This window comes from Osmerus mordax, chromosome 4, assembly GCF_038355195.1.
Source record: "Osmerus mordax isolate fOsmMor3 chromosome 4, fOsmMor3.pri, whole genome shotgun sequence".
NCBI classification, from domain to species: Eukaryota; Metazoa; Chordata; class Actinopteri; order Osmeriformes; family Osmeridae; genus Osmerus; species Osmerus mordax.
The window spans coordinates 4,613,668-4,630,683 of NC_090053.1; the positions used below are offsets into that span (position 1 = coordinate 4,613,668).

Consider the following 17,016-nt stretch of genomic DNA (forward strand, 5'->3'; position numbering starts at 1 on the left):
CATGTGATCCGTGGAATTTGAAACCTAAATGTGCGCTTTATCTCTTTCGGAGCTGAGTTGATGTGATGAAAAAAAAGGGAGGCTACTGTGTTGGAAAACTGTTTCATTATTGTGATGTGCAGTTTGGACCACACTGGTCATTTCAAAAGCAGTGATTGGATATACTGTATGTTTGTAATATACATGTCTTTTGTAAATTAAGAGAGATTACAAAATACATAGTCTTTACATTATTTTCTCATGGTTAACTGGAACATATTCTTGTTGAAAAGTAATTAAAAGACATAATTTACTTTAAAATAGGCCTTAAATGTGATCAATGAAGTTAACTAAATAAAAAGAGGATAAAAAAAATGTTGTCAAGTAGAAAAATAACAAAAACTACATTCAACCTATAGGCATTAAACATTTTCAAATGATATACATATTTTGATAATATTCTGAATATTCTGAATGTATGTGCTTTTATTTATGGTCATGGAACGATACCTACTTTTATCACTACCAACTTCGAGATGAAACACACTGGCATTTCAAACTTACTTCATGGCCTGTCATCTGTTTATTAATCATCTTTATTACAGCTCCCTTCAAATCCAGATACTGGCCCTGAGCACTCTGGATATCTATATGAGCACGGTGGTTCATTTCGTAATTGCGTGTGTAGTTCTCCCGAGAGGCCAGGCATCATAGAACATGCCAAGGCCCCATCCAAACACTCTCAGCCTCACATCTGTCCAGTATTTATCCACACCTCAACCACCAACACATTTAATCAGAATGCCAGCACTGGCAGCAACACGACTGCCTTGGCCCAGCTTCAGTGCGAGTTTGTGTGACCATCTTTACTAATGTCTCTTTTTGACAATTAATTGTTTCTATTTGAAGTCATATCAAAAGGTATGCCACGCCTCATTGTTCTGGTGTCTGTGCTATTTAAAACCCAGAGAAAACTAATTGAGAGTGACGTCTAGATTGGAGAGCAGGCTGAACAGGTGTTTCATTTTTCTCTTCTTTTAAATTCCACCACCGCTTCCAAGCGGTTTCGACAACTCGCAAATGTAGAAACACAGACATCTGCCGTGTTTCAAAGGAGCGGAGCTATGGCACATGAATACCAATGCTGCCGGGGCCGCGTCTATCTGCCTGACATTCAAAGAAAGTAAAATGTGCCGTTTATTCTTTCTGATACAGAGAGGACAACTTTGCGAGATACAGAGCTTTTATTGTTGTGAGTCAATCTAAGGCTCAGACAGATGTTTGTGCAGAGATATTGGCTCATATCGATGCCCATACCCCAGACCACCATACATCCATACTTCATTTCCTGCTCCCAGTTCCTGTGTCAACACAGCCCTTGTTTGAGGTTCTCCTTCACAAACATATATGACTCAGATTAAAAAACTTTTGGAAAAAGTACTGTTAAGGTGGCATAACGGCATTGCACACTGAAGCAGAAAGAGGGTCTTCCCACTTGATGGCCAGTTTGCAAATCCCCACAATGCACATGATCAGCAATGCACATTTACATTTAGTCATTTAGCAGACGCTCTTATCCAGAGCGACTTACAGTAAGTACAGGGACATTCCCCCAAGGCAAGTAGGGTGAAGTGCCTTGCCCAAGGACACAACGTCATTTTGCACGGCCGGGAATCGAACTGGCAACCTTCAGATTACTAGCCCGATTCCCTAACAGCTTAGCCACCTGACTCCCTGTATGCAGCGAAGAATCCAAACAAAGGCGGGGTGTTTGATGTCATCTCTTCGGCTGCAGTCTGTGACGTTCCGGAGACTGGCATAGAGGGCCACTCCTCCCTGGGCTGTGCCGCGGCCGCTGTTTGGGACGCACACTAGCTTGGCTGGCTAATGAGGTGGATTCAACCGGTGCACAGGGACCACCACATGTCTTTGTTAGCCGGGCCTGCAGCCCCCTGCTCTGCAGCCTCCTCCCAGGGGAGGACTCGCAGACTTGCTAATTGAATCAAGTAGTCATGGTGCCTCCCACTCCACGGCTCTGCCCCTCCCCCCCTTCACCAAGGAGGAGAGGGGGGTGGACGTGAGGAGGGCTCAGGCTTTGATGCTTTTGTTCTCGTCAGCACCATGGACAGCGCCTTGGGGCAACTGGTTGGCCTGCTGCTGGATGGAGATGGAGGCACAGCAGCATCAGTGCTGTCTGAGAGGTCCTCACAGGGCCGCTGTCAACACTCTCCCCTCTGCAAACACTGACGTTTACGTGGAAAAATATGTCGGTTGATGTTTTGCAGTCTGAGAGTCTTTGTGTTGATTTGTCTGTGTGAAATGACGGTGAGCTATTACCTTAGCGCACAAATAGTTTCTTTCTAATAAATCAAACTCTGTTTTCCAAACGCAAACGATTTTCAGTAATTAGTATTGGTTGTGTGTCAGTGCGCAGGTGGCTAAGACGAGCAAAACAAGCGAACGCTGCTCCGGACGAGGCAGGGCTGTGTGACTGTGCATAGCTTAGTGCTTCCTGGCCCGTCTGCCTCGTTACCCCGGTGACCACTGCGTTCCATCTCCCGGCACGCGCCGACCTGGAGAACGTGCCCCCAGCGCCCTCGTCCTCGACCGCGCCCCTAATTCACAGAGATAGATTGGGCCTCTGCTCGGTACTGGACTGACTGCTTATTAGATTGGCTCCAGATGCCAGGTTAATGAAGGCTCCGTTAGAGAACAGACATCCGTATAGCAGCATAACTGAGCTGCATCGACCCTGCAGCCACGCTGCCTTGCTCCCCTGTCCATACTGATTTCTCCTCGTATCATCTGTGTTTGTTCACCTGAACGGATTTGTTCTGCTCCAGTTCAAGACATGAGAAACTTTCCTTCCTGCTACGTGACAAACTGTTTTGTGTTTAAATGTACATGTGATACGTACATTTATGTACTATGCTTCTGGTATTTTTAGGTTTTATTTTGATTTTAATTTGATTACAAATCCTCAATGATAATGTTGGCTGTCTGTATTAGATGCTTCAAAATAAAAAATTAAAATTATTAGGTCTATTTTAAACATATAGTTTAAAAGTATTTTTTCCTAAACATGTTTCACAGAAGTTAATTATAATTAGGTCTGCATGTAACTCAATCATTTATTAGCTCCTGACCTGAAAAAAAGCAGTTTAAATGGACTAATGTCTGAGAGGCTAAAATGTAATTGCGTTGAAGAGCTGGTTTAGTCCTAGCAGTGTGTATCTGATGGTAATGATATTAGTTCAGAGTCTGGAAAATGATTTCCCGCTCAGGGATCTCATTTAGATGAGGAGGGCGGAAGTGAGGAGGTAGAGTGAGATGCCTGTACCTCAGTAACATGGGGTCATCTAGATCCTGCCACTCCTTAAGTCAGTGTCCATTAAAGTGGTGTGATCGGTGCAGTAAAAAGGCTTTCATTTCAAGGTTATCAAGGACACATGAGAAAGCTATTGCTTTTCTGATGAAAACATATCTCAGAGTGTTATTATTTGAAATAGCACTTGTACTGTAGTACATCTACCACAAGCCGTTTTTGGTTACCGTTATAGCATTTGTATGTAAACTACTAATGCAGGGTGTATTGTTGTAGCGTCCAGACTTCCTCCTGACAGCAGAGGAGCCAGGCTTGTTTCCCAGCCTCGACCCGGAGACTCTGGACGAGGAAGACTGGACCCCCACGGCTGAAGCGGTTCTCCCCCCTCGGACAGACCAGGAGCAGGGGACCATTACCATCCAGACCCCACCCAGCCCTGACCACCACACCCAGCCCCAGCAGTGCCCTCTCTCTGTGAGTCGCTTTACTGCTGCAGCATACCTGGCCCCCCTTTCGGTCCAGCATGACATGTTAGTGATACGTCTGACCTGCTTACTGCATATAGCTCTTATTCTAGAGGTAATATCACTTCTGACATTGACAGTCGACAGGCATAGCGTGTCATCGATGATAGTATTATCAATTACATAAGCATGAATTTTCTTGGATGGCATTCATTCAGTACTATATTCTCGTTTGATTGACGGTTCGGTTCTTTGTATTATCTCCGTATTGATTGTATACCTACACAGGCTGCCAAAAGTCTGTAGATTGAAGCTGATCAATACCTACTGTGAGTACAGATTTCTAATTCATCAGGCCTCCTTATATGGTATTGATTTTGTGCAGTGGCCGTCTTGAAAAGAATCGGATTACTCTTTTTACCTACGTCAGGACCCACGGGGAGCTGGAAGCAGCAGGCTGCCAGATTCATAGTAAATTATTATTTCGACCAGGCGAACTAGAGGAAAGGAAGAGAACCAGTCTTTATGGTCCTGCTGTACAATACAGTAACACAAAGAGGTATAACTAGGAATAAGCAAAAAACTGTTCTGTGCCTTGATTTTCACTGAAAAATATCCCTCTCCACCTCAAATGAAATCCAAACTTGGCACTGTTTAGGAGCCAGGATTACCCTCACTCCAACAGCAAAAGAAGGGAAAGCATTTTAATCTACGTGGTTCCATAATAAAGGATAAATTGTATGCCAGTGATTTGGATATTAACTGCGAGTGTTATTGCAGTCTTTTATGACGTTTTTATTGGCAGGATGGTCTTCGTCCCTGCAGGCTGGACCTGAGGTTCAGATGTAGCATAATGTATGCAGTTCTGCTCCTGCAGCGCGGGAATGTGCAGTAATTTCCGAGCCCCCTGCCGCCGGGCACTGTTGTGGTTTGAGAGTATTGGAGAGGAAGGGAGGGAGGGAGGAGGGGGCGAGGGACATAGGGGGAGGAAAGGAGACATGCTCAGAATAGTAATGGCTACATATACCCCTTCCACACATGGAATACTGTAGTTTAGACCTAGCAGTGTGAGCATCCCCATTAAAGGACTTGTCCCCTAGATCCTCCAGGAAGCAGTGGGGTTGGTGAGGGTCACTGGAGGGAGGTCTTGGGGGGCCATGGGCCCACAGTGACATCTAGTGGTGGGAAGCTGTTGTTTGCGTGGTGTGGATTTTTGGGTTTGTGGGCTGGATTTTTTTGTGCAGTAAAGTTCGTAATGAATAATTTTCAAAAATGACTTTGATCATTTACTATCTGCACATTTATTATTTTATTATTAATTTCTTGTTTAATGTTTTTATTAATAATAATAATAATAAATTGACCATGCTCTTTTCTTGTACTCAAAGCGCTACAGTACGTTACAATCACAATCTTACAACATGATAAACAATAACAGTAATCACAAAACGTACAATTAAAACCTGATTAAAAAGGTAAGTTTCAAGCAGTTTCTTAAAGCCATCAAACAAAGGAGCATTCCTAATGGGAACAGGGAGTGAGTTCCACAGCTTAAGATCAATGAAACAAAAGACCCTGCACAGACATTACTGGTTTTTAAAAACACACTTTTTCTAGATGCTGTTCTTTCAAGATACACAAATGATATGGGTGAGTGAATCAAGACGTTGATTGGAGCAGTAACACTGTAGTGCAGAGCATGTACTTCAGAGAAGCTGTCTCCTCTTTGTATACTGATGAAAGTATATCACTGATGTAGCTTGTTCACACAATCCCCCTCAACAGAACAGGCACACATATGCTGACTTCTCACTGCTCCCTTGGGTGCCTAGCCAACCATGTTATTGTGAGCTTCCTTCTCTCTGCCAGTATTGGCCCGCAGTCATGATGAAATATTCCTTTTCACTTGTTTGAATAGAGGACCTTGGCCGTCTGCACTGCACACAACACACAATATCACAGGCAAGGCCCACAGGCATTAGAAGGTCTTTGGACAGGAATCATGAAGCCTGTAGATTGCTTTGCAGGCAAAGCCAAGGCGAGGCTAGCTGGCCTTGGGACACAAAGGAAGGATGCAGACTATAGACACGTGTGGGTGGATCCTGGATGTTGGTGGATGGGTGGAACCCGAGCTGAAGATGAGGTATGAGGGCAGCCTTGAACGCCCAGGGTTATCATCAGCCAAGGCTCTGAATGACGTAAGGCTTTAGGCACGCGCTTGCCATTAGCTCTTGAAGTAAAGTTTCGAGTTTAAGCCCGTTGTCATTGAATCTGTGGGCTCAATTAATTCGATTCTATTCAGTGCTGTTGGGTGTTAGCAGTCTGAGCTGCATTTGTGAGGTACTGCCTTGTGCATAGTTATTGAGTTGGATAGGTGACTTTTCCTTTGGGACCAGCGTATCGACGAACCCCTGTGTGCAACTTAATCATTTCTTTGTTCGACGTCCGTCGACTCATTAGACAACTTGTATGAAATGTAGTGACTGCCAAGTCCGCTGTTGTGCTTGGTGCTTCCTCCTGCGCCTCTCAGATAAGGCTGAAATGGGGAGGCAGGCATGTCTGGGGCCCTGCCTGGTGAGCAGTTTATTCCGGGCTGCTGTGTTTGAAGTGCCAGTAAAGGAACCTGTATCTTCCTACCGCAGCTGAAGCAGAGCCTGGTGGGAGCCTGTCTCCCTGCTCCCTCCACTATCTGCTGATGGCAGAACCCCACACTGACCTCTGAACACAGATACACAAGCTTAACAAGAACGTCTTCTCAGCACCGCTTGCGGTTTTTCTGGATGTCATGTATAGGCTCAAGTCAGACTAATGGCCTAGCAGGCCTCAGTTTTTCCCTGTCTATCAAGAAACCTTAATGACTAGCCCGGCAGTGCAGTTATGGAGAGAATTGTTGCAGATGAAAAAGGGTTGAAGGGTTAACCATTTTTAGTCAATATCTGTGATGTATACAAAATGTATGTAAAAATCTTAGTCTGAATGCTGAAGATCCCGTCGGCCCTCTGTTTCCTGCAGCTCGGGGTCGATATAAGGCTAATGGAAGTATTTAACCTTCCAGTGTACCCCGGACTATTTCCGTTAATTCCATTCCAGACATGAATTATAGTCCTCCCCAAGGTTGCATAGAAACAATGATTGTCAATGTACACAGGGCAGAGCAAAACACAGTGTTATTTTTGTCCTACCAAGCTAGTTTATCTGGCAATAATTCGGTCCGTTGACTATTTTGACCTGATAAGGCGATGGCTCTATATACTCGGCCCTCCCAGCTGCAGGGAGATGGACAGTGTGAGAGTCAGAGAGGATGAATGTGCAGAACTGAGGCGTTTATTCTGCGTTGCTATATAGATGCCTCTGTTCCGTGTGAGGGATTTTGATGGAGAAGAGCCCCCCCGCCCCCCTGCCCCCAGCTCCATATCCCATCCACTGACTGCCTTACCTCCTGTCTGGGTTCAGGAGAAAGGGAGGTGTGGGGGCTTATATTATGGCTGTCCCAGTCTGCCCTCTGATTTAAATCCAATTCTGGTGTCATTCTTGGCAAACCCAGGGTGATTCATTGCACTACGGACACACCTACCACCCACTCATCAATCTTTACGCCCTTTCCATAGCCTCAGACTGGACGTGACCTGTGGTCAGCGACGCCTCCATTTTCCGTTCATCAATTCCACTGGATTTCCATATTCATCTAGATGGCTGTCAATTATTTTCCTACAAATATGTTCTGCCTCATAATTCTAAACCACTCCCATAAACCCTAACTTGATTCTTGCCAAAGAAAAAAGCTATTTGTTTTATTCTCTGTTCTAGCCCATCTCTGGTCCTAATCCTAGTCCTGGTCTGCACACTGAATTGGTCCCTTCTGGCTACAAGCAACATTAGTGTTTTCATGTTTCTTTGAGACATTTCAACAGTGAGCTGGCAAGTATAAATGTCAACCTGTGTGTTAGGCACTAAGCTGTTTCTGTGTTGCGTGTTTAGAAGGTCAGAGAGAGCCGAGGGGGGAAAGGCAGACACTGATACTGCTGAGGCTCAGTGTGGGGTGGAGCTGTCCTCCAGTCTGTCAGAGCTGCTCTTTGTTTCAGTGTCCATGTCTGTAGCATCTCTCTGCGACGTGTCACCCCTTTGTGTACTCATATGCTGTTCGGTTGGACCTAAATAAGTGTTTATTTTTAAATAATAGAAATGTACTAATTAATTTATATTTGAAGGTGTAACATATACTGCACCAAGTATATCTGATGGAGAAAAACAAGATGCACATGAAAAATGGAAATCTCTAATTTAATGTTGATCCTTGACTTCATCACCCCTGTTGCATTGATGGTCGTACAGTACGTCCTTCAGCCGAGGTTGCATGTTGTCCTTGAGACACACACACACCCACACATACACACTCACACACACACACACACACACAGATTACCTATAGTCCTGTGACAACTTAATGCTTATTTATTTTGCTGACAGAGCATAGGTATGATCCAGACCTACACTGAAAGCATGTTCTCTCGGGACTCCAGTAATTTAATTTATTAGGAACCATATGGCACGTTTTGAGCTATGTGTTCAAATTGATTCCAAATTATGTTGTATTATTGCAGGTTATTTGATGCTGATAGAAATCAATCCCTACCAAGTTAACACCCTTACGGCAGAAATAATTTGCTAACATTATTGAGTTATGTTTGCCTTAGTTCTACAATACACCTGTAAGTTTATTAACATTATTGGTCATTAAAACTGCATAAGCATGCATTCATTGATTTGTTAGTTCCAACTTCTCTCTGAATATAAAAAATAGATTGCATACAATTCATTGCTTATTGTTGGCTGGAACGCAGAAAGCATCCAGAATGTATATTTACATTCTTATCTTACAGATTTGTATAGACTGCAGTATTTTAAATCCTTATTGGGCATAAATATTCAAGAGTGTTACTGCTGGTTTGCAGCTTTTATACAGGCATCCCTACAGTAGTGTTCTCCATGGATGCACAGCTTGCATTTCATTTAGATATTAAGGGAAAGCAAAGTGTTGCACATTATTTCTTTCCTGGAGAAAAATATTGTAGAAAAGCTGAGCAGTGAGTTAATGTTCAATTTGTGTAGCAATTTGAGCCACAGCTTCATTCCCTAATGAAGCTACTTACAGCAACCACACTACAAAGGTAAAGCCTGCAATACCAGTGGCTTACCACTTCTTTGTCCGCAATGAATGAGAGACCAGCTGTGCACAACACCACTCCATCCGTTTTCCGTCTTTCTCATCCTCTTTCAACACTCTCCCTTCCTCCCTCCCTCTTTACCTACATCTCCATTAGTACGCTGACCGCTGGTTCCAGCTGGAGGGAGAGGAAAAGCTTGAAAGACTCAGTATGGAGAGAAACAGCCATATGGAAGGATGGAGGTAGAGCGTGAAGGGGGGTGGATTAGCGTGGAGGGAGGGAGGGAGGGAGGGTGTGGAAAGGTGTAGAGCGACCGAGGGAGGAGAGAGAGGGACTGTTGAGGGAGCTCCTGGGACCAGGCTTGTTCTGGCAGGCTAATTGAAGCTCTGTGTGGCAGCGGACTCAGAGCTGTCACTCCACTGAAGATCCCATTTGCTGCATTTTGCGGGCTGTGTGGTGAATGCTGATGGCTGTCTCAGAGGCAGCCTCGGAGACCCCCAGACACAGACATGAGGCGGCCGGGTGTCACAGGGGCCCTGCCCTTCAGCACCGGAGCATATGCTGCCCATTCCCCTCACTAACTCTGCACTGATTACTATGATAAGGTCATTCTAATTCCAAACACGTGGAATTTCTGCTAAATGCGAGTAGGATGAATATGAGACATTTTGTTATGGTGGTTTATACATTTGAATAACCTCATACATGCTGAGATTCTCTCTTGTTGGAATAGACAAGATTAAGCCCTCAGCAAGAGCACATAGCTGCAAGGATACAGTGAATAATTTATTATGAATTAAAGCATTCAGTTATGAAAATATGTATTTTATTACAAATACTCAGCTGAGTATTTCATAGTCATTTGGTGGAATAAATGCATAGTAATTTGTAAAAATAAATAAAATATATATATACATTCTGAATATAGCAGAATTACTGCTACACGAGAGTAGAGCAGTTTTGTGGTGACGATGGGAGGGAGTCCTTTTGACTTGTGGCCAAGCTGTGTTGCCATGGTAATCAGTGTCAGAAAGGAAAACTGGACTCATGTCATGCATACTGTGTAAGGTTAGTGAATTCTTAATTTGACGTGCTCTAATCAAGCATTAAAAATGTTTCTAATTGGTTGCTATTTACATTCCAAAGCTAGAATGTTAAGCTGCAACATTTTCTTTTTCTTTTCTTTTTTGTTGTTCGTGGAATGCCATTTGAGAACTATGAGATGCTGTTATGTTAGGGTCAGTAATGACCAGCGATTGTTATCATATCATTAGTGACTGACATTCTCTCTGCATCTGGATGCTCCAGTCTCTGTCGCTTAGACGAGCCTCTTATTCAGTTGAGGCCCTGTGCCCTTTCTCGTGGCCTGTCCCTGAGCACTAATGAGGTGGCCAGAGGAATGGATGACCCTGGCCTGGACACATTGATCCTTGATCATTAAACACTCCTATGTAGAGGGATTGTCTTAAATGGCCCTACTGCACAGCAATGTGACCAGTTAGAAGTAAAAATACTGTATTAACATTTAAAAAAGATACTCTTAATTTGAAAATTAAAAAAGAAAATTGGCTCATAGTGACAAACATGTGACGGTGACTGTCCCTCAGCCCCCTTGCTGAATTGAGTAGAGGTGGCAGCCCCTCTCCGAGGAACCCACAGGAGCCTCACAGCACATCTATGAGACACGATCAGTTCGTCCTCATCCATCCGCTGATGGAGACCGAGACGTCATTCTACTGGAACCTCCCTGTGGGTTGTATTGATTTCACCTGCTGTCTCCAGCTACAAACATAAAAGGTTGATTTTCTTTCACGACCTGAAAAGAGAAGGGAAAGGGAGGAGGAATTCAATGGGAATTGACGGAACCTAAGTGTCTCTGCCGCACGGCAAAGTAGCAGGCAGATTTTAAATTGTAGATGTTCTATACAATAGGAGCTCCCCTCACTGCTTTGAAAAGTTGCTAAGGAAGGCCTGTGTTGTGGTTACAGGCTGTGTTAGCATTCGACAAAGTCTGAGCACCGACTTACGCCTTCAGTTATGTGACACCGTAGGTCTCTTGATAAGGATTCAGAGGTTGGCTGTTCAATGCAGGCTATTGAGGGATCCCCCAGTACCCCGGCATCAGGCAAGGTAGGCTCTCTCTGCCCTCTCTGAGGTTTACGGATGCCTGAAGTCAAACACTAGATTTGGTATTTGATTAGGGAGGATGGGCAGTGGGTGCTTTGAATGACTACTTATTTGCTTTCTTGTATCAGTGGTTACCAGTGTGTCTCTGTTCCATGGCAACCATGTTCATTTGCATGTTAGAGCCTCGTGGGGCTAGGACTGAAGGGACTTCTCCAGCTCAGTGTGGGATTTACTCAAGTTATGTAATAACATCTGTAGTCTATAGTGGACATGAAGAGGTACTATAGGCCCTATACAAGCACAGTGAGTAGTGATGCCATAGCTAACACAGCTGCTGTTGTGCGGAGGAGAAAAAAAACATTTGTAACAAGGCTACTGTATGGACTGCATTTTCCTGGGCTTGATTTTGTGTCTCTGCGTGTTTTTGTCGTGCAGCTGCAGCGGGATGGATACAGTCTTCCATCCCCCGACGCCCTGGCTCAGATCCTACCAGACTACCAGCATCTCTTCGGCTCAGACAAGCCTCCAGCTCCTGGCTCAGTTCCCCAGGGACAGCGCAGACCACCCGATACAGCAGAGGCTACACACAGCACCAAGCCTGGGTACCCCTTGCACACCAAACCTATCAAATACATTTACATTTACATGTAGTCATTTAGTAGACGCTCTTATCCAGAGCGACTTACAGTAAGTACAGGGACATTCCCCCGAGGCAAGTAGGGTAAAGTGCCTTGCCCAAGGACACAACGTCAGTTGGCATGACCGGGAATCGAACTCTCAACCTTCGTATTACTAGCCCGATTCCCTCACCGCTCAGCCACCTGACTATCAAATACATTTTCCGCACTAATGGCAAACTTCACAACGTGGAGTGATTTCAGCCAACACCGTGGATAGCTTGGGGTTTTTACAGATCTATATTAGCAAGTGTAAAGGTTGTAGGATTTCAGCTGAATACATTTACCCATTTTTTGTTCTCTATTTTCAGACAACCTCTCCCTGACTTTGAGGATGACCCACATATAGCACAAATCACTGACCTCCAAACAAAAGTAAGAACTGTAGCATGCTAAATGACTAAATGTAAATGAGTACTGAATGATTGACACCATACAGTATGTAGGGACACTTCTTTCAGCTGTTAACATGCCATGTTTACAAAACCGTGTTGTATGAGAAACAGGTGAAGAAACCCATTGTTTTAGCCCCTGAGACCTTAGCCTTGAAGCCTGGGTACCCCTCTCATGCACATCAAACCTATCAAATACATTTTCAGCACTAAGGGCAAGCTTCACAACGTGGAGTGATTTCAGCCAACACCGTGGATGTCTTGGGGTTTTTACAGATTTTTGTAGATGCTTTCGTGTACATCCTCGAGACCTACTGTGGAGATGCTGCATGCATGTGTTGCATGTGTTAGCTATGCAGGGTGAGGGAGTGGGAAAGGCTAATGAGGGACCCGTGGTCAGTTGTGTGTGTTGCTTTTGCCAGAGGCATGTTGCTCTGCGGGCTTCAGACACTGAGATGGTGCCTCTCACTGGACAAATTGCTGCTGGCTGCACTCAGCCCTGAACATGGAGGCTGGTAGGATAGATGAACATGTCTCACTGTCAGGGGTAGCCCACAGAAAACTGTGCTGGTGAGACGTCTTGTGTCTACATGGAGGAGTTCTACATGCATGTCTTGACATTTGCTAAATATTGCAATGTAGAAAGCTTTTTCTGTAGGTGTCAGTGAAGCATAAACATCTCCCTACAACGTATTTCATTTAGAGTAAGATAAATTTAGCCTTCTCTGCATAATTCACTTGGGATGGAAAGTTGACCTCCCTGGACTCTAAAAAGACAATTTCAAGGTGACCCTGCACACAATACAAACTACACACCTCAGTGACAATGGGGAGAAAATCATATATTGCTGTGCACATCCCCCCACACACAGAAAGACACACACATACACGCACACACACATTCTTGACAAGTGTCTGCCATCTGTCTGTGATGTAATTGTCCTAGAGCTAGTAAGTGTGGCACTGAGGCCTTGAGTGTGTCTTCAAAAAAACCGAGAGGGGGCTGGGGTAGCCCAGTATTCATAAGGAGAGGATAGGTCTGGGTGGGGGGAGGAGGGGGATATTTGACTCAGATGATGTGTCTACTAGACTCATCATGAGGGCCCCTTTCTTCCCATCACACCCCTGGCCCCAGCACAGCCTCTTGTCTCCAGTCTCATCTGCAGTCATGGTTCTCACCTTGTCCCTGCCCTTTCAATTAGGCGCTCAATTTCACCCCAGGGTCCCTGGGGAGCCACATCTACACCGCCCCTAGATTGGAATCTCCTAATCGGTGATGTCTTCCTCCCTGTATACCAGGGCCCCCGCTCTCAGCCTCCATTCAGTTCTTTATACAACCTCAGATCCCTGCTGATGGAGTGAAACATGTGAGGTGCTACACAACAAACCAATGCCTTACAAATAGAAAGACCTCGGTAAAGAAGGCTCGACAAGTATGGCCCAGCTTCAATTGCTACCAAGCTGAATTCTGAGTCCGCTACTGCATTGTTCCAGCTATGGAACGATTATAGATTGAATGCTAGTATTCACATTAGCTGGGGAAAATAATTCTAAGCAAAACCTGTCAATGTGAAGCGCAATGGGGGGAAAACTGAAAAAGATTCTCACGTACTAATGTACGATACATTTTCACCGAATTTACTGTCTGTTTGCAACAACGATAAAAACAACGCAGCGATTCTGCCCGGCTGAATGTGTCAGTGTCACTGGGAGCAGTTTCACTGTGCCGTTTTCTAAACGGGATTTGATTAAGAGGGGTGTCGTTCCATGCATGCATCAGTAGGGCTTATCCCAAATCCCTGGATAAAGCCTTCGTGCCAAAAGACACAGACAGAACAAGGTCTTAAAGTCTCCCTGGAGTTGAGGTGTCAACACATTTGAACTCCAACCACGGACACGTTTTTGGGGAAATGTAGTCGAATGGCATTTAAGAAGCCAAGCTTCCTGTTAAGTCATAAGTCTGCCTCGCTTTCAAGTCTTACTAATCATCCTTCACATTTACGAAGATAAAGGGAATGAGTTATTAAATATGCAGAAATGGATCCCTGTGACGAATTGTGAGACTTCTTGTAATGCTGTAGTCATAGGCACTGGATACTGGGCTCCAAGAGCCCTCTAGTGGTGTTAATCTCATACTTTCATCTAGCATTACAGTAAACTGACACAGGCAGGCAGAAAGCACTGTTCAGCGTCTGATCTTAATCAAAGATGTCCCTAGGCAAGGGAGTGCCAAAGTAGAGCAAGGAGGTAAGTGAACCCCCCCTGCAGACCAGAGGGAGACGGTCCAAAATGACCACAGGAAATGGGTTTGTACTCTATATTAGCTTTGTGATTGTATCTGCTCTTCCGGTTATCAGAGTGCAGAGTTGAGTAGTTGTATATTCTCTGTTCCCACTCAGGAAGTGGAGAACTATCGCACAGCCATGCGCAAAATGGCGGAGGACATTATCACCATGCGATCACAGGTTGTCAGTCTGGAGTCAGACAACAGCCAGCTCCGCAGTGACCTGACCCTTCACCAGGACCTGGGACGCGACCTGTTGGATGACACAGACATAGATGTCATGACTAAGGCAGAGATCGCCGACCGGATAGGTATATTCTACAACCAGTCTGTAGACACTTTTAACTAAGTTTGCCATCCAGCTGACAGTAGTGGAACTTCCCCATCAGAGCTGTAGTGGAGGCAGGTTTGTGTCATGGACATGGGAGATGGAAAACCACACTGATCCTAGCATGTCTGGTCTCCAGCTGTTTGTGCCATGCTGTGATAAGGCAGCTCATTTAGGCCACCAGGCCTGATAAGCTGTGCAGCCGAGCATCTCTTATCTCCTGAAGGACAGTTTGTGACCCTCAGTAAAAGGACTAAAACGGCATGTTTGAGGCCATCAAAGCAAAAACACCAGATTAAATTCTCTCTTCACAGGCCGAGATAATACTGTGAAAGGATTTAGACGTTGTTGTGAAGATGTGTTTGTCTCAGCTAGACATTTGAATAACTCAGACTTCATGAAGTCTTTGAAAGTCTGAGTTATACTTTCGATCAAACAACCATTTTGGAGATTATCAGCTGAGGGAAAGTACCGTTAGATGTCAATTTAAACCTCACACAGTGTTGTTAATGATCATTCTGAAGTAGAAGTTAATAGTATTGTACACTGACGCAAACGGCATAATATATGATTAACTTGGTAGCAACAGGATTTAACAGTGTATGCTCATGTTGTTAATGATCATTCTGAAGTAGAAGTTAATAGTATTGTACACTGACGCAAACAGCGTAATATGTCATTAACTCGGTAGCAACAGCATTTTAATATGTGTATGCTCATGTTGCGTCCAATGAGTTTTGCTGTGTCATGTGTATGCTCTTGTTTGGTGTGGACAGCCTCTCTGAAGTTTAAGCTGGCCAGTGAGACCAGCAAGGCTTCCTCCCAGAGAGACAAGATCCAGCAGATGCAGAATGACCTCATCCGAGTGAGCAGTCAGGCCAACACACACACACACTTATGCACACACACGCACACACACACACACACACTTATGCACATACACACGCACACACACACACATACACACTTATGCACACACAAGCACTCCATGTCCAACTCGTACATCCCTCACACATCCGATCTCAATCGAAATAAGAAACAGTGTACTATGCGTGTTTGTTTGTTTTCTGCAGAAGAATGACAGAGAGAAGGAGCTGTTGAGACTTCAGAGGGCCCATGAGCAGCAGCAGGAGGCTCTGCAGAGCTACCAGAGCCGTGTGGCCAAGCTGGGAGTCCTGGAGACCACAGTCCGGCAGCAGGAGAAGGTGCACATGCCGAATCCCCTGATAGAACCCATCTTCCTGGACCAAAGACTTCCATCAATCTCGACGTTTAGATTGTGTATCCTCTGTGCCCCACGGCAGGTCATTGAGAAGATGGAGAAGGTTCTGGATAATAAACTGACTGAGAAGAATAAAGAGAACTCAGAGAGGGAGCTCAGAGAAAGGGGGAGGACAACTACTTGGAAAAGGTCAACAGGTGAGTCATTCCTGTGCCAGGGCACTCCAATGAGAACCAGCAGGAATGTACAGCACGTGCTAAGGGAACGGCCTGCGGCGGCCTGTGTGTGACCAGCAGGGGAGGATGACAGCAGAAAGGCAGAGATAGAGTCGGCTCTGGCGGCAGAGAACTCCCGCCTCAGAGGGGAGCTGGAGAAGATGCGACAGCAGCAAGCCCCTATCATCATCCAACAGCCGCCACAGGTGAACATCACACTGAACCCTCACACATACATTTAGTCATTTAGCAGATGCTCTTATCCAGAGCGACTTACAGTAAGTACAAGGACATTCCCCCAGAGGCAAGTAGGGTGAAGTGCCTTGCCCAAGGACACAACGTCATTTGGCACGGCCGGGAATCGAACTGGCAACCTTCAGATTACTAGCCCGATTCCCTAACCGCTCAGCCACCTGACTCCCTGCACTACAGTACATTGCTGAAAACCAAATTGATGTGAGATATACAGGTGTATGTGTGTGTGATTGTGCGACTCTTCTCCTTTAACACAGGATGCTTTCCCCGACAAAGAGAAACTGAGTTTGCTGAGTCAACTGGAGAAGGTAGAGTCAAGAGTACGGGCTCTGGAGACACAGGTAGACTCATAAATTCAGAAACTTTATGATCAGCATGATAAACAATATATGATACACATACCATGCAATACACATCTCATCAGGGTATTTGTATTAAAGCTGGAAGAGAACTCTAAACATTGGGGCAGGCAGAAACAGGAGATGTTGACCAAACTGAGTGAATATAAATGTGGCTTCGCACGGACATCCACCACAATCCTGCATGATCTTCCCCTGGTCAGTGCAGCTGCATTACTCTCTTC

At 45.0% G+C, this 17,016-nt stretch overlaps 1 protein-coding gene across 1 annotated transcript in view; it reads left to right on the forward strand.

The window, feature by feature from the left end:
- Nucleotides 1-17,016, forward strand: part of ccdc33 (coiled-coil domain containing 33) — a 34,145-nt gene that overhangs the window by 16,847 nt on the left and 282 nt on the right. Inside the window, exons 10-21 of the mRNA XM_067233904.1 lie at nt 3,581-3,765; nt 6,589-6,594; nt 6,754-6,769; nt 11,496-11,662; nt 12,049-12,112; nt 14,529-14,724; nt 15,518-15,606; nt 15,815-15,946; nt 16,046-16,160; nt 16,257-16,384; nt 16,691-16,774; nt 16,874-16,990. Coding sequence (XP_067090005.1) covers nt 3,581-3,765; nt 6,589-6,594; nt 6,754-6,769; nt 11,496-11,662; nt 12,049-12,112; nt 14,529-14,724; nt 15,518-15,606; nt 15,815-15,946; nt 16,046-16,160; nt 16,257-16,384; nt 16,691-16,774; nt 16,874-16,990 — 1,299 coding nt within the window. The remainder of the gene's footprint in view (nt 1-3,580; nt 3,766-6,588; nt 6,595-6,753; nt 6,770-11,495; nt 11,663-12,048; nt 12,113-14,528; nt 14,725-15,517; nt 15,607-15,814; nt 15,947-16,045; nt 16,161-16,256; nt 16,385-16,690; nt 16,775-16,873; nt 16,991-17,016) is intronic.